The sequence below is a fragment of the Scyliorhinus torazame genome, chromosome 1 (assembly GCF_047496885.1).
Source record: "Scyliorhinus torazame isolate Kashiwa2021f chromosome 1, sScyTor2.1, whole genome shotgun sequence".
In the NCBI taxonomy this organism is placed as follows: domain Eukaryota; kingdom Metazoa; phylum Chordata; class Chondrichthyes; order Carcharhiniformes; family Scyliorhinidae; genus Scyliorhinus; species Scyliorhinus torazame.
In genome coordinates, this window is record NC_092707.1 from 201173257 (window position 1) to 201195142 (window position 21886).

The window sequence follows — 21886 nt, forward strand, 5'->3', positions numbered from 1 at the left end:
CAGCTCCAGCTCAAAAGGCATTGGTTTGGGCACTTTATACCCGTTAGTGGGATCGCTCTGGCAGGAAAGTGGTGCAGAAGGTGTAGAGGAGAGGTATTCCCCAAGATTGGCATACCGTCTGGCTACCAGACACGGCAAAAAACAGTTAAAAACCTGGCTACGGAATTGGAGGGGACCCGTGGTGCAGCAACAATTGCGAGAGTGGCAGAGGGGGAAGGGTCGTCGCCAGTGGGAAAGGCCCATTTGGAACAGTTGATGGCTTTCATCAAAGACAAATTTCATCAGCAAAGGAATGAGATGCACAATGACTGGTCGAAGGCCATTGAGGGAGCAGTAGCACCTCCGCGAGGATCAATGGACTGTGTAGAGAAGTGCTTTGAGGCACAAGGGGCGAAGATACAAGAGGGGGAGACGGTGATGTCCAACCAGAATGATTGGATTTTGTCCTTGGAGGCAGAGGTGGGTGTCCAGGGGAACCTGTATAAGTCATTGAGGGTGAAAGTGGAGGAGCAGGAAATAGGTCCAGGCACCAGAACCTGCGGATTGTGGGTCTGCCAGAGGGTGTGGAAGTAAGAAGTGCCACAAAATATGTGTCAAGGGTGTTGGCAGGGCTGGTGGAGGACGGGGTGCTGGACTAGGCTCCAGAGGTGGACAGGGTCCACAGGTGTTTAAGGAAATGACTGAGAGCAAGGGAGCCGCAGCAGGCAGTGATTGTGCGGTTGCACAAATTTGTCAAGAAAAAAATGATTTTACGATGGCCAGTGAGAAACAAGACTGTGAATGGGACGGGAATTGTATCCGAATATATCATGATATTGGTGCGAAGCTGGTGAAGAGGCGTGTTGGATTCAACAGGGCCAAGGCGGTGTTGTACCGAAGGAAGATTCTTTTTGGGGTGCTGTACCTGGCGAAACTGTGGGTCACATTTGAGGGCAGGGAATACTATTTTGAAACCTAAGAATAGGCTAATAACTTCATAAGGGACCATTAATTGGGGGAGAACTGAGAGTTGGTGTGAGATGGAGGAGCTGCATCTGTAAAGGTTGGCGGTATGGTTATTGCAAGGGGCCAGTGGGAGGTGGAGGAGTGTGCAGGGGTGCCTTCGAGTAGGAGCTGCCATGCTGGTAGGTAAGGCTGGTAAACGGTGGAGAGGTGGGGAGGAGCCAAGGTGGGGGAAAGGGAGATTGCGATGTGGCAAAGTTGGAGACTGAGCATGGTCATGGACGGAGAGGGTGGGGGGGGGGGGGGGGGGAGAGACATCTTGGATGGACCGATATCAGGTGGCATTAGAGGAGGCAGAGCCAGAGGGATGATAGCGGATGGCAGAGGGGAGTGGAGGCTTAAGCCTCCAGTAAGAATAACATGGAATATCCGTGGATTAAATGGGCCGATTAAGAGGTCCTGGCTTTTTGCACACCCGAGGAGTTTGAAGGAAGAGGTGATATTTTTACAGGAGATGCACCACCGGGTGAAGGACCAGGTTAGGCTGAGGAAGGAATGGGTGGGACGTCGGTAGTGTTAGTCAACCCGCTGAATTTTGACAATGTGGGATTTCTTCCGGGTTTGCTGGGAGTGATCCCGGACCTGAATACAGAACAATTGATTATATGTGGAGATTTTTAACTGCATGATGGAACTGAGCGTGGACAGGTTGAGCCCCAAGTCAATGGGAAGGGTTGGGACGGCGAAAGAGTTGGAGGGATTATGGAACGGATGGGAATGGTTGACCCCTGGAGGTTTCAGAATCCCGGGGGGGGGGGGTTCTTGGTACTCTCCGGGGCCTTTGCGATTCTCCGCCTCCAATGGGCCGAGTTCCGACGGCGCGGTTCACTTGTGCTTTTAAATATCGTGAAATCGGCTTGACGGATGCTGAAGGAGAGGACGTACGGAAGGTGTCCAACATAGCCATAGTTTATGACGGTTGTGCCGCTGGGGGGGGGGGGGGGGGGGGGGGTGGCCAGGATGTGGGCTGTGGGGTCGGGGTGGAGGGGCAGGGAACACCATTGCCACAGCCGGCAAGGCAGCCATGTAGCTGTGCACACTGCTAACAGTCCACTTTGAACTTGGTGCCACAGGTCATATAGGTGTCGCCCCCGAGTCTGGCCCCAGCTGACCCATCAGGTGCATGGGCGCGCCCCAGCGCAACCAGTGCCATCTTGTTGGCTGGGAATAGTGTGTGTGGGGAATGTAATGTGTATACACAGCTGCAGCTTGTCAGCCTCCCGACTGTCAATCACGGACCCGGCGAATCCCGTACAGTTTGTTATTGGAATCGATTGTGTTCCACGTGGCACTGGTGCTAGCCCCTAAACAGTAGCGGAATCGGTCCAGGTACAGCGCCGGTTTTTATGTCATGAAAGTGCACGGATTCTGCATTGGTGTCAGCACTTAGTCTCAGAAACAGAGAATCCCGCCCAAGGTATACTTGAGAATTGATTTCTTTGTGGTGAGCAGTGTGGTGTTGTTGGGGGTGGAATATGCTGGAATTGTGATATCCGACCATGGTCTGCATTGGCTGGAGGTGAGACTCAGCACGGGGCAGGTGCAGAGGCCGGGATGGAGGCTTGTTTGGGTTTGTTGGCAGATAAGGGGTATTGCGAAAAGGTGAGGTCGGTGATTGGGGATTACATGGAGATTAATCAGAATCGGGTGTCAGCTAATCCCAAAGAAGAGGGAGGATTCATTGGAGTGTGGGTCTTATAGGCCCATTTCGCTACTGAACACAGATGTGAAAGTGTTGGCTAAGTTGGTGGCGGGGAGCATGGAAAGATGTGTGCCATGGGTGGTCGCTGAGGATCAAACGGGTTTCGTAAAGGGAAGGCAGCTCTCCAGTATCAGGAGGCTGTTAAATGAGGTTATGACTCTGTCAGTGGGGCAGGTGCCGGAGGTCATTGTCTCTATGGATGCACAGAAGGCTTCTGATAGGGTGGAGTGGAGGTATTTATTTGAGATCTTGGGTAGGTTTGCGTTTAGCCCGAAGTTTGGGTTTGGGGTGAGTGCATTTGATATGTGCAGCTCCAGTGGTAAGGGTATGTACAAATGGGATGAGATCATTGAGTTTTGGGCTGCATAGGGTACAAGACAGGGGTGTCCGCTGTCGCCGTCTTGTTCATGCTGGTAATTGAGCCCTTGGCGATGGCCTTTAGGGGGTCCATAGAGTAGTAGGGGATTGTGAGGGGAAGTAGGGAGTGTGGTAGTCTGTGTTAGGAGGACTACGGTACCTAGTAATGCCGGAATACCATTGGTGGAGAATGTACTTGTTCCCATTGGGTAAGCTTGCATGTTAGCTCCGCCCTGCAAGGCGGGGTATAAGAGCCCGTGCCGCCCCAGCAGCTTCCTTCTGTACCTGCGCTGCTGGGGGAAACATCTAGCGTATTAAAGCCTTCAATTGTCTCCAATCTCGTTTCTGAGGTTATTGATCGTGCATCAATTTAATACGCTAGATTTAAAAGAATGGAGCTCCGAATCAAGCCGGAGTGTCTGCAACTCAGCCCCCACGCGGCAAACTCAGCGGCAACCTTCAAGCACTGGCTGGCGTGTTTCAACGGATATCTCGGAACGGCCGAAAACACACCCACGGGAGAACAGAAACTGCAAGTCCTGCACTCGAGGGTGAGCCCGGAAATCTACACCCTCATCGAGGATGCGGAAGATTTTGATGCAGCAATGGAGCTGTTGAAAGGACATGATATTCGCCCTATAAACCAGGTCTACGCCCGACATCTGCTAGCGACGAGGCGACAAATCCCTGGGGAAATCGCTGGAAGAATTCTACCGTGAGCTCCTGGTGTTGGGGAGAAACTGCAGCTGCCCGCAAGTTTCGGCAAGCGACCACACAGAACTCTTGATCCGGGACGCTTTCGTTGCACGTATGCTGTCCTCACAAATCCGCCAGCGATTGCTGGAGAAAGACACACTAGGCCTCAAGGAGGCACGGGCCCCTGCCGGCTCCCTGGATGTGGCCTCCCGAAACGCATGCGCTTACGTCCCCGACCGTGCGACAGCCCCCTGGGCAGCATGGAACCCCCCCGCGGCCGACCCCGAGGCATCTCGCATCCCCCCACAAGCTTGTGCTGCAAGATGGCCTAGCAACCCCGGGGGGCCCCGCTGCTATTTTTGCGGGCAAGCCAAGCACCCCCGGCAGCGCTGTCCGGCCCATGCATCCACCTGCAAGGGATGCGGTAAAAAGGGCCACTTCATGGCGGTGTGCCAGGCCCGGGCGGTCGCTGCGGTCTCCAGTGGCGAATGCGGACTGCCACCACAATCCTCTCCACGGTCCCTGTACGGCCAGCGGGCGCCGCCATCTTCCTCCTCCAGGACCACGTGCGGCCTCCGGGCGCTGCCATCTTGTCCCGCAGACGCCACGTGCGATGGATGGGCGCCGCCATTTTGTGCACCCCCAGCCATGTGCGACCAATGGGCGCCGCCATCTTGGATGGACTCCCAGGACCCCAGCTCGGCTGACCACACACCGCCCGAAGAAAACATTCAACTGCTGCCACGAGTAGCCTCGGTGACCCTGGACCAGTCTCGGCCCTGAACGCTATCGACTGCTACGACGACGGTGCTCATCAATGGGCATGAAACGTCCTGCCTAATCGACTCTGGGAGCACGGAGAGCTTCATACACCCCGACACGGTAAGACGCTGTTCTCTCCCCGTCCACCCCGTTAATCCAAAAATCTCCCTGGCCTCCGGATGTCACTCAGTAGAGACCAAGGGGTTTTGTGTATCAAACCTCACGGTCCAAGGAAGGGAGTTCAAAAACTACCGACTCTACGTCCTTCCCCACCTCTGCGCGGCCACACTCCTAGGGTTGGATTTTCAGTGCAACCTCCAAAGTCTAACTTTCAAATTCGGCGGACCTATACCCCTCCCCCCCTTCACTGTCTGCAGCCTTGCGACCCTCAAGGACCTTCCCTGTTTGCGAACCTCACCCCGGATTGCAAACCCGTCGCCACCAGAAGCAGACAGTATAGTGCCCAGGACCGGATCTTTATTAGGTCAGAGGTCCAACGGTTACTGAAGGAAGGTGTCATTGAGGCTAGCAACAGCCCCTGGAGAGCTCAAGTAGTGGTTGTAAAGACCGAGGAGAAGCATAGGATGATCATCGACTACAGTCAGACCATCAACAGGTTTACGCAGCTCGACGCGTACCCTCTCCCCTGCATATCTGACCTGGTCAACAGGATCGTGCATTACAAGGTCTTCTCCACGGCGGATCTTAAGTCCGCCTACCACCAGCTCCCCATCCGCACTAGTGACCGCAAATACGCTGCCTTCGAAGCAGATGGGCGGCTCTACCACTTCTTAAGGGTTCCCTTCGGTGTCACTAACGGGGTCTCGGTCTTCCGACGAGAGATGGACCGAATGGTTGAACGGTACGATTTACGGGCCACATTCCCATACCCTGATAATGTCACCATCTCTGCCCACAACCAGCAGGACCACGACACCAACCTCCGAAAATTCCTCCAAACCGCAAAAATCCTTAACCTAACATATAACAAGGATAAATGCGTGTTTAGCACCGACCGCCTAGCCAGCCTCGGCTACGTAGTGCATAATGGAGTTATAGGCCCCGACCCTGAACGCATGCGCCCCCTAATGGAGTTCCCCCTCCCGCACTGCTCCAAGGCCCTGAAGCGCTGCCTAGTTTTATTTTCCTACTATGCCCAGTGGGTCCCCAAATATGCGGACAAGGCCTGTCCACTGATCCAATCCACAGTTTTTCCCCTGTCGATAGAGGCCCACCAGGCCTTCAGCTGCATCAAAGCAGATATTGCAAAGGCCACGATGCACACCATCGACGAGTCCCTCCCCTTCCAGGTCGAGAGTGACGCGTCCGAAGTAGCTCTGGCGGCCACCCTCAACCAAGCGGGCAGACCCGTGGCCTTCTTCTCACGCACCCTCCATGCCTCCAAAATCCGCCATTCCTCAGTCGAAAAGGAGAACAAGGCCATAGTGGAAGCTGTGCGGCATTGGAGGCATTACCTGGCTGACAGGAGATTCACTCTCCTCACTGACCAACGGTCGGTTGCTTTCATGTTCGATAATGCAAGATAAAAAACGACAAGATCTTACGGTGGAGGATCGAACTCTCCACCTACAACCGGGAAGCTAAACGAGCCTCCTGATGCCCTATCCTGCAGCATATGTGCCTAGGCACAAGTGGACTGCCTCCGAGCCTTCCACGAGGACCTCTGCCACCCGGGGGTCACTCGATTTTTCCACTTCATCAAGACTCGCAACCTGCCCGACTCCATCGAGGTCAGGACAGCCACCAGGAATTGACAAATCTGTGCGGAGTGCAAGCCGCACTTCTACAGGCCAGAGAAAGCGCACCCGATAAAGGCTTCCCGTCCCTTTGAACGCCTCAGTATGGATTTCAAAGGCCCCCTCCCCTCCACCGACCGCAACACGCACTTCCTGAACGTGATTGACAAGTACTCCCGGTTCCCATTCGCCATCCCCTGCCTCGAAATGACCGCAACCACCGTCATAAAAGCCCTCCATAGTATCTTTACGCTGTTCGGTTTCCCCGCATACATGCACAGTGATAGGGGGTCCTCCTTTATGAGCGACGAACTGCGTCAATTCCTGCTCAGCAAGGGCATCGCCTCGAGCAGGACGACCAGTTACAACCCCCGGGGAAACGGACAGGTAGAGAGGGAGTACGGAACGGTCTGGAAGACCATCCTACTGGACCTGCGGTCCAGGAATCTCCCAGTCTCCCGCTGGCAGGAAGTCCTCCCGGATGCCTTCCACTCAATCCGGCCACTGCTGTGTACCACGACCAACCAAACACCTTCGCACGTCTCCTTGTCAGGGGTGAATGTGGTAGTCTGTGTTGGGAGGATTACGATACCTAGTAATGCCGGAATACCATTGGTGGATAATGTACTTGTTCCCATTGGATAAGCTTGCATGTTAGCTCCGCCCTGCAAGGTAGGGTATAAGAGCCCGTGCCGCCCCAGCAGCTTTCTTATGTACCTGCGCTGCTGGGGGAAACATCTAGCGTATTAAAGCCTTCAATTGTCTCCAATCTCGTTTCTGAGGTTATTGATCGTGCATCAGGGAGCACCGGGTGTCGATCTTCGCAGGCGACCTGCTGTTGTTCATGTTGGACCTGTTGGAGAGTATGGGTAGGATCATGGGAAAATTGGAGAGATTCAGTTCCATACGTTGAATGTCAGGAAGAGCAAGGTGCTTCCGGTGAATGCGGCGCGATTGGGGGCCAACATGGGGATGTTGCCATTTAATGTAGCTAGGGAAAGGTTCAGGTACTTGGGAATTCAGGAGGCAAGGGAATGGGCTATGATGCACAGGTGGAATTTGACAAAGTTGGTTGAGGAGATAATAATAATCTTTATTGTCACAAGTAGGCTTACATTAACACTGCAATGAAATTACTGTCAAAAGCCCCTACTCGCCACATTCCGGCACCTGCTCGGGTACACAGAGGGAGAATTCAGAATGCCCAATTCACCTAACAGCACATCTTTCGGGATTTGTGGGAGGAAACCGGAGCACCCGGAGGAAACCCACGCAGATGCGGGGTGAACGTGCAGACTCCGCACAGTCAGTGACCCAAGTCGGGAATCGACCTGGGACCCTGGAGCTGTGAAGCAACAGTGCTAACCACTGTGTTACCATGCCACCAATGACAATACCGTTTGTGACAATGTTTGAAGGTCTGTTCGTCACAGGGGATGGGGGTAAAAAGAGGAAATAATTGCACAAACTGTGGACTGAGAGGTTGTGAAGTCTGATGTTGTATGTGTTACTGTTTTTTACACATATTTGGAATTAAATACGAAATGTCAGATATTAACAGGCCATTTTTTGTGTGGGTCGTTGGTACACATCTTATGGCAAGCCAGTCATTTGAATAACACATGCTGAATGTCTCAATCACCCTTACATACAGGCAAAGCTACATGAAACAAGCACCGTGATATAATCTTCCAGTAAAATGACTTTAAACAGCACTTTTGACCTGTTGTTGCTTTCCACTGTTACATAGAACATAGAACATTACAGCGCAGTACAGGCCCTTCGGCCCTCGATGTTGCGCCGACCTGTGAAACCACTCTAAAGCCCATCTACACTATTCCCTTATCGTCCATATGTCTATCCAATGACCATATGAATGCCCTTAGTGTTGGCGTGTCCACTACTGTTGCAGGCAGGGCATTCCACGCCCTTACTACTCTCTGAGTAAAGAACCTACCTCTGGCATCTGTCCTATATCTATCTCCCCTCAATTTAAAGCTATGTCCCCTCGTGCTAGACATCACTATCCGAGGAAAAAGGCTCTCACTGTCCACCCTATCCAAATTACGAATTTCCACAAAGTCTGCTTCTTTGATATTCCCTTAAAAAGTATTTTGCTATCTCTCCAAAGGCTGAGTTGGTAAGTGCACCACCTAATGTCAAGTTCAGCTAATTCCATCATGGAAAGCTCCACTTTGTCCAGGATACTTCTGGCAGCGCTGCAGTATGGATTAGTTTACAGCAGAGGACTGCCCTGCAGTACTAAAATTAACACAGCGGGTATAGCTTTGCGAGAAGTGCAATATCACTTGTTTTGCACGTTAATTTTCAATCATTGCAAGATTCAACACGCGGCTGGATGACACCCCACTGCTGTCACCATGCTTTGCTCAAATTTCATGCAAAACAAACAACAGGAAGAAAACGAAACTGAATGAAAAAGGCCCAATTTAGCAATATGTCAATTAAACACGACAGATCAGTATTGCAAAACAACCTCAAAGTGAAAGCAGTTCAAATATCTTTACTAACTATACTCAAATGCACAATGACTCTTTGATTGTTCTCACACACACCTCATAGCAGGAAGTGCAGAGCAACTGGCGGAGGCCTCAGAGCATAATTCTGGGTCAGAGGAACACCTATGAAGAGCGGAGAAGTGCTGTTAAAAAGGTTCTCCGTGCTAGATACTACAGCCTACGCTTTACAACATATAGCATCGGCCTACATTACTTAACATAAATGCTTCAAATTAATTACTTTGTTCATTTTTAAATGAAGGTGCCAACCAACTTAGCCACAATTAAAACATGTTTTGCATCAATATGCTGACACTCAAGTGGTAATTTCCAAGCTTAAGTATTTAAAAAGAGTAAAAACTGAAATTTACATGGACAAGATCATTCAATTATTTAATTCACATCATTAAAACCCTGAACATAATGAATGTAAACTAATTTTATAATATACAGTACTACCAGGTCTTACTTTTCTGGAGTAGGCTCAACATGTTCATCTTCATGCGTGCGACTGTCCTTCTCACGGCCATATTGGATTGCTAGCAGATCAGAATCGCCTGGAATCAAACAAAAAATGCAGTCACATAAAAGGTAGCACCAACATCATGAACAGCAGGAAGATGGCAGGTTCAATTCCTTGGTCCATGTTGAATTAACCAATGTCAGCAAGTGTGACCGTGATGAGGGAGAAGGGTTGCTTTCATTGGTCTCGTGTCACTCCAAGTCAGGCCAGGGCGGGAAGTCAACAACGATTTACACTGCCAGTCAATATCAATGAGTGCTGAAATGCAAAGGTTTGTATGTCGGCTGTGGACAGGGTCACATTCTGGAGTGACACTTCCCAACAACTAACCAACTTGTTCATAACTACTATTCATATGTACACCTGATGAACAATCCCGCTTGGCAGGCATTGAAGTGCAACGGAACGATATACCCTGGCATTAGTCACTGCCTTCAGGAATCAGGAAAGAAAAAAGTGGAGAAACTAACAAACCCAATTTCAGAAACATAATACAATGGGTGGAATCTTACCATATTTTTTCCAGCTCCACAGACCAGTTTCCACTTCAGATCTTGAGCCTCGTGAGTAAAAAATGAGTGGCCGTGCTTCATGCCATCACGCTGGCAGGGTGGGGCCCACAGATATTGGGACGTCATTTTTAAAGGGCACCCTGATTAGAAGCATTGCCGGTGTTTCTCCCCCACCCCCCACCGATGTACAACCATTGGGGCAGGAGGGTTCCCCCTCCCTCCCACAGATGTATCCGCGGCATTCACCAACCTGACTGTCCCGTGGAGGGGAGGGGGGGGGCTGTGAAAGTTCCCTCCTCACTGCCCACTCCCCCACACATGCCTGCAAGTCTCCACATCAATGGTCTCGCTGCTCTTCCCCCCAACCGCACATAACGGAAACCCCAATGCAACTCCACAGAGAGCTGCCCCCCGGCAAAGGTTGGCACTGTCAAATCAACACTGTACTAATCCAACAATGCCAACCTGTCCCTCCCTCCCGGGAGCCATACTTGCACACCCTCTACTGAATCACGTTTTTCAAAACCTGTTGTAAACCTCGCCAACGTTAAGGCACTTCAGCGAGGTTTGAATATTCAGTGAGGGGAAATCATGCAACTGGGGGCTGGTTAATCACCAAAATATATTCATAAACATTTAAATTGGGTTTCGCCCTTTGTGGGCGCGAACCTCGTGACATCACGAGGGACATTGAAAACGGGAAATGTGATCTCTCTGATGAGAATCACATTTCCCAATTCTTTGCAGATTTTCTGCCTGTGTCTCCTCACACCACTATGGGGACGATTTTTGAGCCCGCGTTAATGGAGATATACTCCTCTAGAATATTATCTCTGGATAAGGGGATAATTCCGTGGATAAGGACAAGAGACATGAGGGGAGTAAACACAACTAAGCATCTGGTATAATCCACAGCGTAAAAAAAGAGGACACCAATTGCGGTGGTTATGGATGTAGTAAAATAAGGAAAGCTTGGACAAAACAGGTGTCAGAGATTACTTCAATTCACCAGATTGGAAAATCTATAGAATGCAACAAAAATGGAAAAAAGTCAGCTTGTATGATGCTAATGTGGAATAATTAGCTGAGAAACTCAAGTAAGGAATGTGCAACTGGATCTGATATTAAGTAGCCAACAGGAAATGATGGACTGAAATGCATCAAGAGAAAGCTTCACCCTGTTCTTATCCAACGTTTACACAGATGTGCACCCACACAGATCAAAGGATAGCCATCAGGAATGGGAACCATAATCTCGGAATCCCTTCCCTAGCCTGACCGGTAACCGTGCTGAAATCTACAGGATAACAGTAGAAATCCCATGGGGAGCTTTGAAACTAAATTTTATTAGTCTGGAAATTTATGACTGGCTTCGGGAAAAACAAATCAGTGACCAAGAATGATGTTGGATTGTCATAAAAATTGATCTGGTTCATTAAAACCCTTCAGGAAAGCGAACCTTCAAAGGAAAATAAAAAGCTGCAAAAAATGTTGTGCTGTTTCATTAGGAGTCCATTTCACATTTAACCAATTTAACCACTGCCATTTTTTATTCTTAAAAGTACAAAATTAAACCAAACAACTCAAGTAAAAGATCAAGTTCAAAATAAACGAATTCTAAAGCAGCTCAGTACTTACTGGGAGCAGCAATGGCAGCAATGGCGGTGATGGCAGCAGCAGCAGCAGTGGCAGCAACACCGGCAGAGAAATACGTACAAAGTATTGTTGAGTGAATAGATGGTGCATAAGCAGGGCTAGACAGCAGCAGGAAAGCACTATTAGTAAAGAACCAGGAGTGAACCGCCTACAACAGATGACAGATGCAAAGCTATTTCTACGCAAAATGAGAGCAAGGGAGAAAAGCAAAAGCTCAGGAGTAACTTATATGTTGCATTTTACAGGATGCACTACTTCTAAAAAAAAACTTTAAAAATCAGGTAACACCAATGGATTGGTTCAAGCTTGGTTCAGCAAGAGCAACATTTGATTACAGCTGTCAATTTCTGCTTCAGAGTTGCATAGCAATTAGCAATACATTAAAAAACAAGATGTAGAAAGCAAACCTCGTCAAACTTGCTGAAATTAAGAAAGATTGATAGCTTAGTAGTGGGATATAGATTGGTTATGCAAATTGGGAAAGAAATGTCAAATTAAACCTAACATTAAGAAACACAAAGTGATGCACATGGCTCCAAAAAAAAAACTGGGTAATAAGTATACAACAAATGGAGACAAATTGGTACAGAGATCAAAATATATATTATTTTAATGCCATGAATTACAGGAAGGGTTGTGTTAACTTTAACATAGGCAAGTATGCTAACGTTATGTTAGGGCTTTTAAAATTGACGGATTAGACCACACTGGGAGTGCTGTGTGTGGTGATGTGCATCAAAGTAAATACATGTAGGCTAGCTAGACACTAGAGGGAGCACTAGAAACATCACACACACACACTCAACCAATAGATCATGTAGATAGGACACGACCAACAGACATTCACGATACACAAGGTGACACGACCACAGGGGGGCATTACACCAACCCACATATAAAGGACACCACACACATGATCTGCCTCTTTCCAGTGGAGACAGTCAGTGAGTACAGACACAGGGTTGATTCAATATTACACCCACCACGTGGATTGCAGCAACTGATTAGTCAGTCTGGGTAGCTATAGTAGGATTGGCAGTAGTGTCGAACCCGAGTAATAGAAGTGTAAATAGTTTAATAAACGTGTTGAAGTTATCTCCACGTCTGAACCTTCCTTTGTCAAGTGCACCACAAGGAAGCCGCTTATGTTGCACCTACAACATAACAAATCATGATACCAAGAGTGAACTGTTTCAATCCACATAGCCATACCTCTGCGTACAGTGACAACCAGCAACAATACCCAGACAAGATGTTCGAGATCAGGGTTCCGCAGCAGCTCCAGTGCCATGACGATCTCCGCGAAAACTGGCGGGCATTCCTGCAAAAGTTTGAAATCTTCCTGGTGGCAGCCGAACTAGAAGACCTGGCTGATGCTGAAAAGACAGAGCTTCTGCTCACCATCGCCAGTGCCAGAGCAGAAGAAATCTTTTAAAAATTCAAGTTCTCCAAAGGGCAAAACAGGAGCGACTTCCAGGCAGTCCTGGACAAATTCGGCAAATACTGTGAGGAAAACACACTCCAACCAGCAAGAAAAGGTAAGAGAAGCGCCAGTACTCACCACGGTGCCGAGGTCCCGGAGCAGAGAACGATTTTGATCGGCAGTCATCTTTCTAAAGGGACTGCACTTGCGCAGTTGCGCGAGAAGTGCGCAGAACGGGAAGGTCCGTTTGCGCATGCGCAAGATGCCGCGCAATCATGAAAACGGCCATCGGTAAAGGAACAGCGATCTGTGCATGCGCTTCCTACGCGCTACATCACGTGCGTCATGACGTCAGAGGGCCCGGATCACGCCCATTTAAAGGGGAAACGTCTCAAATCAAAGAAAAAATCTTTTAAAGCCGTAAAACAACCTTCTTTCACCTGGAATGACAGCATAATGCCTCAAATTGAACCAGGAATTGAAATTAACCTCCGAAGTACCCTGCAACAAGCAGTTACCTACGTCCAAACCGATAATTCCAACATTGAATACTTTGATACCGACCTTTACATTTTGTCTGGATCTCGCGAGCCCAATGCCAGCTCCGACGCAAACAGTGATGATATGGTCCTAGAAGACTATGACTCGGACGAACCTTTCACCTTGGGAGGCTACCCCAGTACCAAATCCGAACCTCAACTAGACGTGTTGCGCATTGGCGACACCCGTATTGAATCCGACGCAGACGCGGATTCGTTCTTCGGATTTGAGTATCTTCAGCCCAGCAGATATGACATCCCAACTCGTGAGTGCAGGATGATGCTGCAGCCTGAAACCAAGAGACAGAGAGCGATACAAGCCCACAGAGAGCGGCCTGCTACCACACAGAGCGTGGACTACGCACCGCTCAGGGTTCCTGACTCTACGAAAGAAAACATGCAAGACTCCAGAGCGCTGTCCTTGCACGAACAAGAAGTGACTCCAGTGTCACAAGCCTCCACAGCAAGCTCGTGGACAGCCTCCACGATAGAAGCAACACAAGACTCTGACGCGCAGTCCTTGCAGGAACAAGACGATGAGGGTCTAGCAACCTCCTCTGACCAACTAGCGGCAGACGATGCAAGTCTGCCATGCTCAAGTAAACAGCAAGAAGACTATGAAAGTCTACCACACTCCAGTGCACAGCAGGACGACCATGATGGTCTATCATGCGACAGTGAAGAACAAAGCGACAATGACAGTCCAAACCCAAATGAAGGGCAACAGCAAGACAATGACAGTCCACCCACATTGTTTGCACCATCAGATGAAAACTCTGACAATTTACCCAACCCAAGTGAACAACAAGCAGCTACTGAGGATTTACCCACAGTATGTGAGACGAGTGACGACAGCATCCCACTTCCCATGCAAGATGTGCAAAGTGACAGACCTCAGCTAGTGTGTACAGAGGCACTCGACGATCACTGTGAGACCGCTGGTGACTCCGGTGACACCACGATACTTCCACCCTCATTCGCTCGAACCTCTCCACACGTCAATGCATTCCTGCGTGTTCCGGCTCCAGACGTGCAGCTTCAAGAAATCTCAGCTGACTCCAGTGAACCTGCTAAGACTCCGGACGGGGAGCATCAACAAACCAACACTGACTCAGTTAAAACAGACCAGACTCCAGATGGGGAGCAACCAAACGCCGACTCTGATTCACGTAAGCCGGACTTTACTCCAGACAGGGAGTGTCGCAACCTCAGTGATGGCACGCTCAGCGTGACAGCAGATGCCACAACGAAAGGAGAAGGATCACTTAACAATTACGCTGGGTCAGTAATAACAAGCAGTGGCTACAGTCCAAGAGGAATACACCAGTATTCACCACAGCTATATCCACACATTTTTTCCACACCAGCAGTGCAGCCAATGACAGCTCATGCTGGACAAACCCAGTATTCAGGCAAGCAGCAGCCAGCAGTCTATGCAGCATATTCTCAAACAGGCCAGCACTACGGAATGCCCTCTAATGGAATCAAGACCAAAGGAGGACTACCGCAAGCGCAATCTGCACTTCAGACTGGATGCCTTAGTTACAGCCCAGGATTTGCTGCACCCCAGCCTGGCCAGACGGCATATTCCTATCAGATGCAAGGTTCTAGTTTCACACCATCACCAGGTATTTATGCGAGCAGCAATTCTGTTTCCAATTTGACAAGCTTCAACGGTTCTCAGCAGGATCACCCTTTCCGCACAGCACGTGGCCAGAACCAGTATGTATAGTCTTATCCAACTTCAACATATGAAATGAAATGAAAATCGCTTATTGTCACAAGTAGGCTTCAAATGAAGTTACTGTGAAAAGTCCCTAGTTGCCACATTCCGGCGCCTGTTCGGGGAGGCTGTTACGGGAATTGAACCGTGCTGCTGGCCTGCCTTGGTCTGCTTTCAAAGCCAGCGATTTAGCCCTGTGCGCACAGCCATGACCTCGAATGATACTGTTGATGGTACTTCTTCAACGTTAACACCTTATCAGCTACAAGATGCCATCCAACATCATCACAAACATCGAAAAAAAAAAGATTCCAAATCAGACAGCGAAGTGATTTGACCACTTCTTGGTTCCTGATACACAGGGACACCGATGGCGTTCACAAGGACATGCCACCATCAAACTCACCACACGATCAAGAGAGACATTTGACCATGATGATTGAAGGGTTTTGGACTCGCACATTTGATTTGGACTTATTGTTTAATCACTGTTCCCATGACTTGTATATACCTTACCTGATCTACCTGTTCTTTGTTCAATTTTCTTAAAGTTTACAGAAAATATGAACATATAAAAAAGGGGGGCTGTGGTAATGTGCATCAATGTAAATACATGTAGGCTAGCTAGACACTAGAGGGAGCACTAGAAACATCACACACGCTCAACCAATAGATCAAGTAGATAGGACACGACCAATAGACATTCACGATACACAAGGAGGTGACACGACCACAGGGGGGCATTACACCAACCCACATATAAAGGACACCACACACATGATCTGCCTCTTTCCAGTGGAGACAGTCAGTGAGTACAGACACAGGGTTGATTCAATATTACACCCACCACGTGGATTGCAGCAACTGATTAGTCAGTCTGGGTAGCTATAGTAGGATTAGCAGTAGTGTCAAACCCGAGTAATAGAAGTGTAAATAGTTTAATAAACGTGTTGAAGTTATCTCCACGGCTGAACCTTCCTTTGTCAAGTGCACCACAAGGAAGCCGCTTATGTTACACCTTGAACATAACAAATCACTGTGTTCAGCTCTGGTCACCACACCAAGGTGGGGCCTGCAGTGAACACTCAAAAAGTTAATGGCCAGTAGTACCTGAACAAGCACACACTTACAAACTACTGTTAGCCTCTGGATAGAAGCAAGCATGAGAGATCAGTCAAATTACTTATGCTACGATAAATAAACACAATTACCTCTTTCCTCCACCAATGGTATATTTGCTGCATGTCTATACTAAATCATAAAGACCTGCAAGCTTAAAAACTTAACTTTTAAGCCTTCCTGTACCAAAAACATTGTTACAATGCCAAACCCTCCCCTCACATATCCTTCTGATCCACAATCATTTCAGAGCTAACACCTTGGGCGGGATTCTCCCATCCCGCAGCAGAGTAAACGGCGTTGCGTTTTACGACGGCATGAACAGGCCGCTGGAAGGACTAATTCTGGCCCCTACAGGGGGCCAGCACGGCGGTGGAGCGGTTCATGCCGTACCAGCTGCCGGTCCCGGCACGAAGTGGGCGCTGCGGGATTCGCGCATGCGCAGTGGCGCCGGCATGCGCGGTGGCCTCCCTCAACGCACCGGCCCCGCACAACATGGCGCAGGAGTTCAGGGGCCGGCGTGGAAGAAAAGAGGCTAGGGGAGCGAGAGGCTGGCCCGCCATTCGGTGGGCCCCGATCGCGGGCCAGGCCCCATCGGAGGCCTCCCTCCTGTGGTCGGAGCCCCCCTCCTCCCCACAGGCCGCCACCAACCCTTGCGCGCAGAGTTCCCGGTGGCTGCGAGGTGTGGACGGCGCCGGCGAGACTCTGCATTTTTATTGCGGCCGCTCGGCCCATCCCGGGCCGAGAATTGGCGGGCCAGCTGCCTACAGCGGCTCGCGACCGGCACCGCGCCAAACACGCCACCGCCAATGCCGCCGATTCTCCGCTCCACGGAGAATCGCATGCCGGCGTCGGGGCAGCGTGGCCCAGTCGCGGGGATTCTCCGGCCCGGCCCCGGGCTGAGAGAAACCCGCCCCTTATATTCACATACATCAATCCCTCTCTCTCTCAAAAGAGAGACTTCAATCATTATATAACAAACACAAACTGAATTTTGAAAAATTCCTTAGCCCAAATTATAGCCCATGTTTAGGCATAATTAGAAAAGCACAAGAATTGTCCAGCTCATCATTCAGAATACCTACAGTAGCCTTCAATCTTAGGAGATGGTCACCATGGAACAATGTGTTCTTGCTTCATAATCAGTCATCTCAGAAATATGTTGAATGAAAACAACACTATTCGCCCGCTCCCTCAGGAGTGAGTAAACACCAAGGATGAAAAAACAAGTTCATGCAAATTCAGAACCAGATAATAAAGACAGATGATGGACTTGTATTAATTCATTCTCATCCCAGTAGTTGGGCTCAGCTGCACCAGATGACATTAACCTGCAGAGTTCAAACTTAATCCATGCATTTCTTTAAGGGAAATAGCTGTCTACCAGGCAACTGCAGATCTTTGCACTCGTGTTGTTTCTGAATTTGATCAGTTCAATCTGCTCAAGATTCCACCTCACCTCTGAAGGAAGAACGTGGAGCAGACTACAACCCAATGCAGTTAATGATGTGTCAATCAATACCTTTAAAAACAGAACTGTGTGATGGTTAATTTTTCCAAAAGGAATAAACATTTAAAAAATAAATTTAGAGTACCCAATTCTTTTTTTCCAATTAAGAGGCGATTTAGCTTGGCCAATCCACCTAGCCTGCACATCTTTGGGTTGTGGGGGTGAAACCCCGGCAGAAACAGGGAGAATGTGCAAACTCCACACAGACCAGTGACACGGGGCCAAGATCGAACCTGGGTCCTCAGCGCCATATGCAGCAGTGCTAACTACTGCACCACCGTGTCACCCCAGGAATAAACGGTTCTAATGCCGTCATGTTAGATCAGATTGTATAGAAACAGGGATGCAGATCGTTGAGAAGGAAGGCTGAGAATTACAGAGGCGCTGGCTGCAATCTGCCAATCCTCTTTAGCTTTGGGGATGATGCCAGAAGACTGGAAGTTTACAAATGAAAACTGGAGTGGGATAAATGATAAAATTACAAACCACTCAGTCTAACATCTGTGGTGGAGGAATGTTTGAGAGAAAATCATCCACTTGGAAAGGAATGGCCAAATAAATGAAAGTCATGATGGATTTGTTAAACACAAATGGTGCTTGCGTAAAATTTTCTGAATGTAACTGTAAAAATTGTGTATTGAGACATCATTTACAAATTTCTTTTCATGCTCCTTTTTGTACCTCATATTTGCTGTTTTGCCACTGATGTTCTTATGTATCATTCCTATAATGATCCCCACGAGGATACCCTGATTGCCCACTAGAGGGAAAGTTCATAATCCACAAGCCTCACGGGGAGATTAGAGGCCTGTCCAGCTGGGGCACATAAGAACCCAGTAAAACCATTGGCCCGGGCAAAGACTGGAATGTTGGTTGTCCTTACGGGACTGCACTGTGTAAATAGTTTGCTGCTAGGGTCAGATGTTTTGTGACCTTGATTAAACCATCGTTCACCTTACCGCTCTGCTTCCTGGGACTTAATACGAGGTAAAATAAATTTTAACTCCAATTCTGGAGTTCCAGCCGCTCAGGAAGATTGCCGTTCAAGAACACGTGGAACTGACTGTTAAATATGCCGCTTTTTGGGAAACTGGAGGCTTTGACACAGGCCTGGAACATTGGGTTCAGTACGCAGAACGTATGAGATCACTTAAGAGGACCTGACTGCCGCTAGGTCCAACCTTTGGCATTATAAAAAGCCTCACGAACCCGGCTGCTTTGGATTCAAAACCATTTTACGAATCGGTAGAGCTGGTGTCCAACTGTTTTGACCTAATATAATCAGTAATCATGCAATGGTTTAACACTGCTGTTCGGTCTCCGGGATGGTGTCATATGAGTCTCCCTTTAAGAAATTTTTTTGTCTTATCACATGGCTTCAGTGATGTCATTGCATGGGTGGAGCTGGGCTTTGGCTCTGAGTTTTTACTTTTGTTTTGGAGTTGGGAGCTGGTTCTGAGTTTTACTTTCGCTTTGAGTTTGAACTGGTTTTGTACAGGTTGAAAAGTAGTGTCTCTCCATCTGCATTTTAAAAACTGTTTCCAGATTACTTGATAACTTGAAAAGAGATAATTGCTTTCTGGAAGAAATTCAAACCTGCTGTTTTGGAAAGGAAACAAGAGTATCAATACCAGGTCTTGAGTACTGTGTGCTGGGCTACACCTTTGAAAAGGGGTTTATGGGATCTTGTTATTAAATTGGAACAGTTAAAAGGGGATTAATTAAGGGTTTATACATAGATTACTGTAGTTGTGGGGGTTATTTATGTTTGTAGTTGATACAAATGCTTACTATGCATGTTTTATAAAAATGTTAACTAAATTCGTAGCATAAAGCTTGTTATTTGATTAAAAGGGGCTAAGATCTCTGTTGAATAATACCTGAAAGGCAGGTCCTTGTGCTGAACGTAACCAAAATCAATAAACAGTTGTAGGTCAGGTGAACTCCATGATATACTTGGGAGTTTTCTAAACTCTGGCCCATAACAGTAGTCAGTTATGGGTTTCTCGACTCGACGCCGACGGCTGGCTGAGCATTGCGAGTTTGGGCCATCCCTTTCCGAGATGCTGAAGGATTGGCTGGTATATGTAATTAATAGGATGGCCACACAGAGGAAGCTGTTGGAGGAGCGTACGCTGGATTTCAAAAAAGGCACGGAGCTAGCGCGGTCTCCGAAAATGCAGAAAAAGGGGAAGAGGAACTCTAAGGTTCTATGGACTACAGTCCGGATTAAGCCTGGGCAGCACGGTAGCACAGTGGTTAGCACAGTTGTTTCACAGCTCCAACGTCCCAGGTTCGATTCCCGGCTTGGGTCACTGTGTGCGGGGTCTGCACGTTCACCTCGTGTCTGCGTGGGTTTCCAACGGGTGCTCCGGTTTCCTCCCACAGTCCAAAGATGTGCTGGTTAGGTGGATTGGCCATGCTAAATTGCCCTTAGTGACCAAAAAGGTGGCAAAAAGGTGGGGTAGGGTTATGGAGATAGGGTGGAGGTGTGGGCTTGGGTTAAGTGCTCTTTCCAAGGGCCGGTGCAGACTCTATGGGCTGAACGGCCTCCTTCTTGATTGCAAATTCTATCATGATTAGGCAAATTTGGGCAGAAAAGTCAAGCTGCAGCAAAACATGCAGTGCAAGTATCACACCACAGGACCCCAGGGAGAAATTTTCAACCGGGGCTGCCGTTTACGTCCGGAACTTCGCTGATGGTGCTCTCTGGCTCCCAAAAATTGTGTTGGCATAAAATAGGGCTTGTATCTTGCAAGGCCAAGACCCAAGGGAAGACCTTGCGCAAACACGTTGACCATCTGAAGCGAAGAGAGCCCGCCTCAGACAGTGCCCCGGACTTCAGTATCTCCACCTCCCTGGGGACCACTCATTAGCCTTGGCGTGCAACCCGCTGTGGCCCAAAGCCTGGACCAACAGACAGTGAGGACTCCAGCTCAAGAGTCATATCTGGCACGAAGAAAGACGGTTGTGGTGATTGAAGGTCAATCATCTCAGCTCCAGGGCATCACTGCAGGGGTTTCTCAGGGTAGTGTCCTAGGCCCAAACCTCTTCAACTGTTTCATCTCCCTTCCATCATAAGATCAGAAGTGGTGATGTTTGCAGATGACTGCACAATGTTCAGCACCATTCGCGACTCCTCAGAAAATGAAGCAGTCCACGTCCAAGTGCAGTGAGACCTGGACAATATCCAGGCTTGGGCTGACAAGTGGCAAGCTACATTTGCGCCACACAAGTTCCAGGCGATGACCATCTCCTACAAGGGAGGAGCTAACCACTGGCCCTTGACATTCAATGGCATTACCATCGCTGAATCCCCCACAATCAACATCCGGGGGGGTTACCATTAAACAGAAACTGAACTGGACTAGCCACATTAATACTGTGGTTACCAGAGCAGCTCAAGGGCAAGGAATCCTACGGCAAGTAATTCACCTCCTGACCCCCCAAAGCCTGGCCACCGTCTAAAAGGCATAAGTCAGGAGTTTGATGGAATATTCTCCACATGCCTGGATGAGTGCAGCTCCAGCAACACTTAAGAAGCTCAAAACCATCCAGGACAAAGCAGCCCACTTGATTACTACCCCTTTCACAAACATTCAAACCCTCCACCACCGACGAGCAGCGGTGGCCGTGTCTACACTGCAGTAACTTGCCAAGGTTCCTCAGTCAGCACCTTCCAAACCAACAACCACTGCCATCTAGAAGGACAAGAACAGCAGATACCTGGGATCCTCGCCACCTGGAGGTTCCCCTCCAAGTCATTCACCACCCTTGCTTGAAAATATATCGCCATTCCTTCACTGTCACTGGGGTAACATCCTGGAATTCCCTGCCAAACAACAGTGGGTGTACCGACACCTCAAGGACTGCAGTGGTTCAAGAAGGCAACTCACCACCACCTTCTGAAGGACAACTAGGGATAGGCAATAAATGCTGGCCTAAACAGAGACGCCACTTCCGTAAATTAATTTTAAAAATGGACACTGAAGCATCTGTACCTGCAGATGATGTTGTGTCCAGGATCAAACCCCTGGCAATAGCCCTCTGGAGATCATCTTGGAAAAGGTCTACTAATCATTATTT

The 21886-nt window shown here is 48.8% G+C and overlaps 1 protein-coding gene across 6 annotated transcripts in view; it reads right to left on the minus strand.

The window, feature by feature from the left end:
* The window catches only part of inpp5b (inositol polyphosphate-5-phosphatase B), a 280167-nt gene that overhangs the window by 100947 nt on the left and 157334 nt on the right, over positions 1 to 21886 (minus strand). For 2 of the 6 annotated variants that reach the window (XM_072501893.1, XM_072501903.1), the window contains 2 exons: positions 9265 to 9352; positions 8853 to 8918 (listed from right to left, as the gene is read on the minus strand). In XM_072501893.1, coding sequence (XP_072357994.1) covers positions 8853 to 8918; positions 9265 to 9352 — 154 coding nt within the window. Of the gene's footprint in view, positions 1 to 8852; positions 8919 to 9264; positions 9353 to 11468; positions 11585 to 21886 lie in introns of those variants that run through there. The other 4 variants (XM_072501900.1, XM_072501913.1, XM_072501917.1 and 1 more) reach the window with 3 other exon arrangements.